This window comes from Tyto alba, unplaced genomic scaffold (genome assembly GCF_018691265.1).
Source record: "Tyto alba isolate M040663 unplaced genomic scaffold, T.alba_DEE_v4.0 Super-Scaffold_12, whole genome shotgun sequence".
Taxonomy (NCBI): domain Eukaryota; kingdom Metazoa; phylum Chordata; class Aves; order Strigiformes; family Tytonidae; genus Tyto; species Tyto alba.
The window spans coordinates 7,576,293-7,588,160 of record NW_024881274.1 but is presented as its reverse complement, the minus strand read 5'-3'; the positions used below and the strand labels follow the sequence as shown (position 1 = coordinate 7,588,160).

General features: G+C 41.5%; 1 protein-coding gene across 2 annotated transcripts; it reads right to left on the bottom strand.

Annotated features, from left to right (window-relative positions):
* Positions 1 to 91: 91 nt before the first annotated feature.
* On the bottom strand, positions 92 to 11,848 carry LOC104369065 (ras-related protein Rab-18-B-like). 2 transcript variants are annotated; one of them, XM_042787345.1, is made up of 8 exons: positions 11,657 to 11,848; positions 11,528 to 11,583; positions 11,290 to 11,351; positions 9,093 to 9,165; positions 7,945 to 8,063; positions 7,014 to 7,080; positions 4,943 to 5,126; positions 92 to 1,309 (listed from the first exon to the last, which is right to left on the bottom strand). In XM_042787345.1, the coding sequence occupies exons 1-7, from the start codon at positions 11,719 to 11,721 to the stop codon at positions 4,951 to 4,953; spliced, it is 618 nt and encodes a 205-aa protein (XP_042643279.1). In that variant the 5' UTR covers positions 11,722 to 11,848; the 3' UTR covers positions 92 to 1,309; positions 4,943 to 4,950. The 2 variants fall into 2 exon arrangements, with proteins under 2 accessions (XP_042643279.1, XP_042643278.1); XM_042787344.1 differs by lacking the exon at positions 92 to 1,309 and having other exon boundaries at positions 3,766 to 5,126.
* Positions 11,849 to 11,868: the final 20 nt, after the last annotated feature.

The following is an 11,868-nucleotide window of genomic DNA, read 5'->3' as shown; positions in this document are numbered from 1 at the left end:
TACCAGTGTCATTGAATCTGCATTAACTCTAGCCCAAGCTATGTAGAACAGTCACCTGTATCCACCTTCTCCAAACCTGTGTACCCTGACAACTTTCATGTATTATCCTGCCTATAGGCAGTGAGGTTACGATTCCGACAAGAATAAGCACTTTTCAAGAGTCAGGCTCTGGCTTGTCAGAGCAGATATGCTGCCAGACTGGTGGCTTCAGCAAATGTACAAGGATTCCTTCACACTCAGGTGGCCCATCAGCTCTGCCACTAACTCTCTACACTATTGTCCCAGCACAGCCACCAAAAGTAATGTGGCTTACAAGAGAGACACATAGCCAAGTGAATTTTGTGACATATATATTCATCCCATGAAAAACTGAGTGTAATACTTTAAACAGCATTTCAAACTAAGTCATCTTCTGACAATATGAACTGGGCAGACTTGATCTCCCCACAGATCTATACTGCAGCTCGCAAGGAGGTTTTTGTAGTATGCAAGACATAAGCATGCTTAGAGAATACAGATCTAATTTAAAGAAAACTAGGTAAGATATTACCTACGGGTCAGATTTCACTTAAAACAAGGTTGCTATCTAACATCTTAGAATATTCTAAATGACTAGCAGTAAATAAATTAACGTATAAGCTTTATGATCTAACATAGTCTAACAGTAAAAATACGCATTAAGAAAGAGAAGCAAGGTAAATGACACAGAGGTACACCTGAAGTTACAATAACTGAAGACTTAATATCTTAGACACAACATTGCAATTAGAAGTGAACTGAAATACTCAGTATGAGTTAATCTTAGGTGTATGCAGATACTCTGTATTGATGTACAGTCACAGATACTAACTTGGAATGCTGTCAAAAACATTGGGTTCATTTTTTTTTAGGTTCAGAATAAAAGATGCCGAGAGGCTATATGTTATATGCTGACATTTGCAGATAGCTAAGATGAGCTTCAGTTATAAGGGAAAAAACACATGGCTTCTGTGCAGGCTCTTTCAGTGCAAATACACAACTAAAAATCACCTCGCTGGCTTGCCTTGGATGGCTGGTTGTAAAGTTAATCAGGTGTGGTGAAAATCACAATGACAAAGCAAGTTTGGAGTTGCAGTCCATGCATTAGGGCAATTCCGAAAAATACTTTAGGACTGAGGTTGAAGAAAGAAAAAAAAAAAAAAAAAAACAACAGGATGATAGCTAGAGAAAGATGCAGTCAACGCTCTAGCAAGGATCAACGTTTCCATGTCTGGATGGTAGAGGATAGGCGGCATAAATTTGCACAAAATGACAGTGACTAGTGGAAACTCTGGAAGAAAGAATGCAACATAAAAGCATTTCAGTAGACACATTTTATACACAATGAAAAAGGGTTGAAATCTACAAAAAGTGGGTCACTTGAGCGTTTGTGCATGTGTGTATGAAACAAATTTTGTCTACGGAATGGACTGAAGGCAGAACTCTGTAAGGATGCTATAGCAGATGGGGATACATAGAGCTCCAGGATAAAAATGCAGTTGAATTCTAAAAATAAGAGCAGAATGTAACTCTCAAGAGGCACTTAACTCTTCAGGAGATGAGGGAGGAAGGTACCGCCACCTAGTAGGTGCTAATTTAGCTCGCTCTATAATCGGTGGCCCCTTCTGAAGCTGGAATGTTTCATCAAGCATTCTTCCAACAGGAGCCCTTCTGGGGATGTAATTGTGTGGGGTGATGCAGCTTTTCAGAAGTATTATGAGTGGAAGTAAAAGGCTGGCAGCTATAGGTCTACTTTTGTAAACTATGGATCCATCCCATAATATTATGCAACACTCTTCATTTCTACATACACACACGTGCCTGCCCCCTGGAACAAATGGAAGCAGCTACCTCTTCTGAAAGTGTCCATTCCAACAGTCCACTCTCCCTGTCCTTTGTTGTACCTCAGCTAGCCTTTCCAAGAGCTGCTTAGTATCTCTTTCAATCTGGCCGATTCACTTTTGATCCTTTTGTGCGAGAGATAATAAGTTTGTAATATCATTCTAATAAGTATCTTTACTGTGCTACCTCTCAGTTGTTATGTTGCCATATTCATTGCTCATGTATATATTTAAAAACCACCACCTTCTCCTCATTTCTGCTCTGTCACATGCAAAGTCACCATGTTCTCTTGCTCTTCTTTGTCACTACTTCCTTGTTTTCCTTCTCCCAGCACCCCCATTTATAGATGCATATAAACAAACCATTAAGACAATAACACAGAAACACAGTGAGTTTTCTTTTTTCTTGTCCTTACCCTTTCCATCATTACTTTCATTTGGTAACCCAAAGGCTAAAGAAAGCCCCCTGCTCCACATTTATCTGAAGACTTCCCTACCATCGGGGGGATTGTCATGACACAGACTTAGGGATACCATTACCTAAATCTTTCCCGGGTCAAAATGCTGGGTGGGTACATGCAAAGGTTTACTATCCACATGAGATCTTGCTTAAGGTGGGGGGAAGCCTTAAGTGAAAGCAAGTCTTACAAAGTTATCCAGCCTCAAATTCCTTCACCTAGCTTTCTGTCTGTCAGCATCCCCCAACAAACCCCGAAACAGCTTTTGCTTGGGAGAGCACCACAACTCTGCATTGCTTTGTAAAAGCAGTAGAAATAGGAATGTTTCAGACTTGCAGAGCCAGGAAGGGAAGTAACTCTCCTTTGAGAGCTACCTAGCCACAGTTCATTAATATTTTCCTATTTATGTGCCAAACTAGTCATACTGTGCCTCAACTTACAGTAAGTGAACTGCAATACTGTTTAAGGGGGTTTCTGTTCACAAATGCATGAACCTGGATCAAAATCTTCACTTATTTTAGCTCAAGCTTCGCCAGAAGTCGAATTAATTTGAAAATATAGTAATTCAACAAGTCCACTTATGTTGGTATTAACTAGCTACTGCTTTAAAACATCTAGGGAGAAGGAGGACTGGAACTTCCCAACAGGATCTCTGCAGTGCTTCCTACTGATAGCAGTTCCTGTTTCTCTTACTTTATTCAATTCGTAGTTCAAATCGTTTAAGATGCTTATAAACAATTTTTCAGTAAATACACCCCCAACACCATGTTAAAAAAATAAACCAAAATTCCTGACTGAAGTGTAGGGGTGCAGTAATTTTATAAATGCGTAGCAAACTCTAGCTTGTTCTTGCAAATGACATAATCACCACCACATAGATTTTTCTTTATTGCAACTCTTTGTTCACAATTTGCAACTGCAACTGAATAGGCTAAGTACTGTGCAGCGCCCATCTTTGCCAGAGTAATTTGTTCCAGTTCACAGGACTTCCACCGTGGCATGGACTAGATTCTGATGTTATAGCAAGAGTATCTATGATAACTTCCAGCGATACCGACAGGCAAATTTGTAATATAGTTAATTTTTCTTGATATTTGAGGTTAAAAAGGCAAAGTTAGACAATCAGATGATACCTTTTTCAGTGCATATAAGCATTCCATAACAGGATTAGTTCAACTCAGACCTAAATACTCAATTTTACATTTCATTTTGCAAATCTGGACCTGACAACACATTTCTTGTAGCTTCTAGTAGGAATGCGTGTATATACTTACATTACTACTTCCAGACCTGACTATGTTAAAAGCTGAATGAAGGACTCATTAGTTTAGCTCACTTCCCTCAAAAATTATTACTATAAACAAAACCAACAACAAAAATTCATAAATTACTCAAGGTAGATTTTGGTTCTGGGTTTTCTCCTCCCCCCAAACACAACAGAAGCAGCATTCACTTGGTAGGATTGCATTTGCAGCAAACTGAAGCACGATGCAAGGGAAGCTGGTGTTACTTTTAAAAGGGTTGCCAGCTGTTCAATTATTCCTGAAAAAAATCTGTCATTCTTAAAAGTGAGGCCTTCTAAGGCAGGCAGATACTAACTGCAGTACAGAGCAGCTAAGCAGTTTTGCCAACATTCAACACGGCAGCCAACTGGAAGTCTTCCAGAGGTATTGCTACGAAGATGAGAGTCTAGGCTAGTATCTTCCATGACTCTGTTTTCAAGAAAAGGCAGGGAGTTCAGTGGGGGGACAAAAGGCAAAAAGAGGCAGTTATCCTACAGAACTTCATAATTGAATCGGCAATAAACAGACGCATCCTAGTGGAAAATCTTCCATAATCAGCATATCTTATATTAAACTTAGTTTTAGCCCTGCAATTGCTGGATGAGGGCAGGAGCATGGGGTTGCAGAGCCCCATTAACTGCAAAAAGGACCTACCATGTAAACCAACTCAAAATGATGACTCCATTTCGCCACTGATCCTCAGTACAAAGTACTTCAGAGCAGCAAGGGGTAACCTACAATGTGTGGCACAAAGTGTTGTGGTTTTTTTTTCCTGCCAAATGTTAACAGATATGCCTCTTCGCTACGACCCTCAAAATCAAGTAGTCACTAAACTTACTCTCTGGTGACATATAGCCATTTTGACTGCTTAAACCCATCTGAAATAGGGAAACGACCTCACTGCTCAGGGTGACTCCTGACCGTTAACTACATTTGCCCTTGGATGCTTAAGACTCCCATGCCATTCTGGGGAAGAGACACTCTTCAGTAATAATCCAAAATGGAGTGCTATCTTACTTTATGCTAACACAGGAATTTCAGACAAGGTCCATGTTGAATGCCATACCGCAAGAGTACAAGTCTCTAAGAAGCACTGTGATTTAATAGTGAAAAATCTGACAGTTACCAGAAAAATATCTGGACATATCAGTTGTGCATAAGGGAAGGAGAAATTGTATTTTGTTAATGATCAAAAATGTATTTTGCTAATCAGTTTGGGTTTTGGATCTACACGACTGATGGCAGGTCAAAGGAGGCACAGACTAGTGCTTGGAATCCACCCCACCCCCTTTTTTAAAAAAAAAAAAAAAAAAGTAGTCTACTCCATTCAGACAACAGCCACCTGTACATTTAAGTAAGTGGACAGTATGCACCACATAAGTTTTTATTCTGCTGTGCTGAAGGTTCCATTAGCTGGACTCCCCGCTTCTCTGCGTTTTTATCCCAAAGACCTGGTGTCTGCAGGATCTTTATGACTAGTTCCTCAAAGGCATGTTGCACTCCATCCTGTGTCTTGGCACTGGTCTCTAGCAGAAGAGGAAGAAAGAGGTAGGGGAAGCAAAGTATTTATCTTATTTGCAGGGAATATTCTACTTTGTAAGAAGTTCTTTTGGGACCACAGAAAATATACATTTTTTTTAACTGAGCGAACCTCCTCTCCATTGTCCCTTAAAGGCACACTTAATTTAGATATCATAAACAGAAATGCATCCCAGTCTGAAGCATCTCATTCTTCCATCTAAAAAATTCCAGATCTTCCCATTGTCTCCATAATGGAGAAACAGATATTGGTTTTGGGTTGTGATAGTAAGTCTAAAGATAATTATTCCATAACTATGCTGGGAAACAAAGAATGCAGAGGAAATTACATGTTTTCCCTGTGTGTCCCAGTTACTTCTGGAGAACTTTTCAAGAAGCTTCATTTAAAAGGTACTTTTTTTAAAAAAAAAAAAAAAAAAAACACACCAAAACACACCACCACCACAAAAAACCCCACACAAGTTGTTTCATATTCTTATCACTCCACATCGTACATTTTGTTGTTGGTCTAAGAATATTGTCTTCTGTGTAGTTGCAACAGAAACTTGGAAATGAAAAAGATTACCTAAGGTCCTTATTGACATCAGTCAGAAGAAAAATTCTAGTCTTCTGGGCTCTGAATTAAAAAAAATCCTGCTAGTTTCAAGAGAATGTTAAATTCATGCCTACACAGTATACGAAGTAAATCTCTTTCAGAAAAATGTACTTCCAATTTCAGTCAATACCCAGCATCTCTGAAAAAAAAGTCTACATCCATGCATATGAACTACTGCAGCAAAAGGAAAAGCTCTTTTTTGAACTGGCAACCTGTCACAAGTGAGGTCTCCCCTGGGGCTTGATATTGGGTCTGATGCTGTTTAGTATCTTCATAAGTGACCAGGATGATGGGATCAAGCGTACCCTGATGAAGTTTGCTGATAACACCAAACTGATTGGGGAAGTGGACACTTCAGAGGGGAGAGCCACCCTGCAGGAAAACCTGGATAGGCAGGAAGAGTGGGCTAACAAGAACCTTATGAAGTTCAGCATGGACAAGCGTAAGGTCTTGCACCTGGGAAAACATCATCCAGGAGCGCAGCACAGACTAGGATCTACCTGGCTGAAGAACAGCTCTGTGAAGAGGGACCCAGGGGTCCTGGTAGACAACAGGCTCAATACAAGTGAACAGTGTGCTGCTGCAGCAGAGAGAGCCAACAGGGTGCATCAACCAAAGCATCACCAGCAGAGATAAAGAAGTTACCTACTAGGCCCTTGTCGGGCCACACCTGCAATACTGTGTTCAGTTTTGGTCCCTGCTATAGAAGGCTGTGGACAGGCTGGAAAGGGTCCAGAGAAGGGCCACAAAGACAATCAAAGGACTGAGAAGCCTGCCATGTGAGGAAAGGCTGAGAAAACCGAGTTTTTTCAGCCTTGGGAAGAGAAGGCTTAGGGGAGACCTTATCACCGTCTTCTAGTATTTAAAGGGTAGATACGAAGACGACAGACTCCCTTTTCGCAAGGAAAAGACATAGGGGTAATGGGTACAAGTTACTTCTGGGGAGATTCTGACTGGACACAAGAGGAAAATTTTTCACATTGAGAACAGCCACTGGAATAATCTCCCCGGGGGAATGGCAGATTCTGCAACGCTGTACGCTTTAAAGAATCAGCTGGACAGGGTGATGGGCCATCTTGTCTAGGCTGTGCTTTTGCCAAGAAAGGTTGGACCAGATGATCCTTAAGGTCCCTTCCAACCTGGTATTCTATGATAATTAGGTACTAAAAAAAAAGTAAATCAACCTATCAACCTGAAATACAATTGTACACTTCATCCATGCTTAGCAATACCAAAGCAAACACATGAATACACAAGATTTTGGCACTGGGTTACATACCTATAAAAAGCAGTGAGTGCTTCCTAGCAAACTGGAGTCCTTCTCTTCTCTCTACTTCACGATCAGGCTGCAGAGATGAAGAACATGACTAAAATAAGCTACACTTGCTACTTTCACAAAGTCCCTGGAAAAGCACCACTGCAGAAGTGAAGTTTTGCTGAAAAGAAAAAAGTCTACAAAACCATGTAGTAATCAGCAACTGGATTTTCACACTCTACAGACAGCTTACTTCTAAGCAGACTGTTGGGGGTCAAACCAAAGAGTAGCAACATCAAGAAAATTAATGTGTTGCTATCTTCTGAATCAACTAGGGCAAGATACATGCCAGAAAGCAGGTTTCCATTGTGAAATAGCTGAAGAGGCATATCAAAGGATCTGAAAATTGACATATTTGAAAGGGGGCAGAAAAGAACCTAGTTCAGGATAGCCACACTGGAAACCTCTTGTAGTAAAGCAAGAGTGAAGCATCTCACTACGCAAAAGGCATCTAAGATTTGTCGAGACACCCCAGAAACATACAGCAACCAGTGCACCTCACACCCACACAGAGGCATACTCTGTAGCTATCTGAAAGGCTGAATTCTCCTTTCCCATCACCTGTCCAAAACACAGTCTAGTCAAAAAGAAAGCAACAGTTGTACTGTTGTGCTGCAGTTACCTTCAGTGGTATACAACAGTTTGTAGGCAGAACCCTATCTGAAGGGAATCTCCCTCATCAGTGGCATCTCTACAGGAGTCTCCATTAAAGTCTTTAACATGATCTGCTTCTAAAATGACATACTAAGTTGAGCCTGACCAGCCTAGGCTCCTCAGTTACAAAGCATATCACCTCCTCGCACAAGAGAGGTCTCAGTTTCAGCACTTCCCACATTTATACTCTCTCATGACTGTGTAATCTGTGGAAGAGTGTAAGAGTAATTTCTAAACTGACCTTATCGGTTTTATTGCCAAGTAACATCTTCACAGTGTTGCTTTTGGTAGTATACATTTCCAGCTCATTCAGCCAGCTTTCTAGTCCTGCGAAAGTGTCTTTTCTTGTAACATCATACACTGGTAACAGAGGAAAAGGAGCTTAACAGCTGTAGAGTCTTGAACAATGTTTACTTCATTATGGCAGAACTTAGTCCCTACTAGCTAACTACTGTCCTGGAAAAAAAAAAAAAAAAAAAAAGCAGCATTAGGGAACTACAGAAAGATGCATCAACCATATATCCTCTTCCCAGCGCTGGAATACATTTGCTGTGCCCACCCAAAGTCACTAGGGATTACAGCAGACTATCATCTCTACAATAGATCTGTGACTGGAATCAAACTTGGCAGCTGAAACCTTACTCCTGTTCTAAATTAGGCCACACAGAATATTTTCAAATTGGTATTTTGTCACCTCGTTTAATGTACTTAACACACGCACTGCTGCTAAAAAACACAGATTCTGAGTACAAAGTGATCTTTGGTTACTGGTAACTTCGTAACTGCATTCACATAATCACTCAGGTTTAAAAAACTGCATCATAGTTAGAAAGATTATTTTGTACAGCAAAGTGTTCAGTCTTCACAAACCCTGAGAGTAAGAATCCCTTCTTTTTTTAATTGGTGTTGTCACACAGAAGTGAACTAGCCATCTATTATTTGTGCTACAAACCTCATGTCTTACAGCAATCACATCAACAGTCTCTGGGAAAAAAAAAAAAAAAGAGGTAAAAACATGGGGGGGGGGGGGGGGCGGGGGGGAACCACAAAAAAAAAAAACAAACAACAACAAACCACCCACACAGCACAAAACCCAACTTGCCTTATTAACAGAAACTCGCCGAAGTAATTGCTACAAAGCTAATAATTCATCCACTCAGCTTGCAGTGTGTCATCTCTGTATGTTTAACTTAAAATACTTTGAAGAAGCCTTATTATCTGTCAGTGGTTTTGCTACTCAGTGCTTGAACTAATGACACGGTTATGTTTTAAAAACCGTAAGTTCCTCTGATTCTCTCAGACAACCTCCCTTTGTAAAAAGATGCACATTTAGGTAGTAATAAAAACCACCCTTTTTGTAACCATGTTTTTCTTCCATATACCTCCTACCTAAAACAACCCCTTGAACTCCTCGGTAATAACTGGGAGTCAGCGTTCTAAAGCGCTCCTGTCCTGCTGTGTCCTACGGAGGAAAAAACACAAACAGAAAAAAAAAAAAAACACACACACAAAATCAAATATATTTAGAACAGAAAAGGTATTTTAAACTACACTAGATAAACAAAGGTAAATTTTTCCTGACCAGTAAGGATATGTGAAACCATAAGACAACAGAATGAGGGATGCAATCAGAAAAACATCAGCAGCAGCAACAAGGAGAGAGAAAAGCACAGAGAGGACTTGATCAAAGGTTAAAGCAATAAGCACAAACACCTGTAACATGAGTGAAACAACAAGCGAGTCAACGGGACTCAAAAGAAATACATAAAAGCCTATTGCTGCAAGCCAAGCAGCTAGGTTTAATCAGTTAACCATCAGCTGAACTGAATGAGGTGAAGAGTAACTGGTTTTCCAGTGAGAGACACTTCAGGAAAGGAGACACGGTGGTTCCAAAAAATCATCTCCCTTTGCACAGCAGGAAAGGAGAACCTTGTTAGAAAGAACTTCTTCAAGTCTGCTAAGATTTTAAGCAGATAAGAAATTTTAAATGAGTAGTTTAATACTGCGGTATGTCACATTTATTCTCACGTATCTTCAAAATAACTGCAATGCACAACATGAAATTCAAAAACCCTCAGAACAAACAATAAGGAGGCAAAAAGAATTACACAAATATTATTTTTAAGAAATAATTTATTTAGTTACGTGCAGATTACAACAGACAAACAGCTATGTTGTAATTTATTTCCTCTTCACTAAAAAAAAAAAAAAAGAAACAACCCTAAGATTTGCAATATATTTACTTAATTTGGGTCATCGTTACTAGGGAAGTAATACTTTTGGGCATCCCTGCACACATCGATGCTAAAGCAGAACCCTCTTTTTGACCTTGATGCACTGTACATGCATTAAAGTTTTTATTTAACATTGCACAGCTGCACTGTTTTTTCTTCGCCAATTAGCAATTTCTCCATGGCACAGACTGCTGCAAAAGTGCCTTTTCCAGACATACAACTTGTGCAAGTTCTGGCCTTGCTTTTGATTTCACAGCAAGGAGACACACCCCTGCATGATTATTTGAGCAAACGTTATCTTGGTTACTCTCAGCAAAGCTTCTGCTTTATGTGCAGCACGTTCAAAATACAGCCAATACATATGCTCACTGGCTAGAGCAAGTGCGACTCTGACACTTGCTCTGCATTCTGTACACAAACTGTGAATGAAAACGAGAAAATAATTGAAGCTTTGGCATTTTTATTACTTTTGTTAATACTAGCCCAAAGCACATTTGTGCTCTCTTTCCCATAGTCCCCATTAGTTACTTAGTAATGGCATGTTCTTTCTCAAATACCTATGACCATACACATAAAATCTCTTCCTTCTAGGGCTCTTTCATGCCATTTAGGAGAAGAGATGTGATGCTCTAATATTATAAATAATCCTGATGACACAGCTGCAATCCGATTTCCCAGGTTGCAAGTGCTGGGAATACAGCATCAGGAAGTCAGGACAAATGCTCAAGTCTCTCAGTAAATCTGAGCTAATTTTTAAGTCACTCAGGACCAAGTATATTTATTTCCCCACACACACCTCCATATGATTTTAACCAAAATAAAGCACCTGTTTCAGGTATAATATACACACAGAGCTGCTGAACAGCCCCTACAGGAAATCACGCAACTCTTCACCCAGAACATCACTTTTCTGCAGTTTACTCGACTTAAATGCTGTCTGTGCTAGGAGTGTTTCTGGGTCATATGGGCATGAAATGCCTGCCTTTTCCGCAAGGCCACATCTTCACAAGTCTAACTTCACGGCGGGTTGAGAAACCCGGTTGTGTAAGTGCAGGAAAGGGCAGTCAAAATACCTACTACAACTGAAGGAAGTCCCAAACCCAGAGCAACGAATCTTTTATCAGTGTTTCGAAACAACCCTGTCAGCAACTACTGCTATACGATCATGACAGACACTCATTCTACGTGCATTTGATAGTACACGGTCTCAATATACAGAATACTTTAGCAAGGGTCTGCGGGGGGGGGGGGGGGGGGGGCGGAGAACAAAACAAAACACAAAAATAAGCTCTTGAAATTTTCCTATCTGTCGAGAGCAAAATCTATCCGTATCTGTCTGGAACGAAACCTACCCATATTGCAAGCTGTACTGCGTGGCCGTCTACAACCATTTTCTTCACTTTAAAATCAACACCTAAGGCATAAGAAGAGAGGCTTGTCAGAAGGAACGGGCTAACGCCCACCCTCGCAGCCGGTTCCTCGCGGCCCGCCAGGCGCCCGCACGACCCCGGCTCCCCCTCGCCGATGGGACCCAAACGAAAACAAGAGAAAACGCCCCCAAGCTCGGGGGCGGGCGGATTCCGGACTCACCGACGGTGGGTTTCTGGCACGGTTCAAACGCACCATCAGCGAACCTCAGCAGGAGGCTGTGGGGAAAGAAACCGAGAACTCAGCCCGCTGTCAAGAGCGGCCCGCCCGCGCGGCCCCCGCGGCCAGCACCTGGACTTCCCCACGGCGCTGTCGCCGACCAGAACCAGCTTCAGGGTGAGGCCCGCAGCGTCCATCCTCCACGCTGCGCGGGTCCGGAACCGCTCGCGGCCGCGCGGCGCGGCAAAGGCAGCCGGACGGCAGCAGCGAGGCGCACAGAGCAGCCCTCACAGCCCTTCGCGCCGCTCCGGACCCGACCTTGCCGGGCGTCGCCGACAGAACCA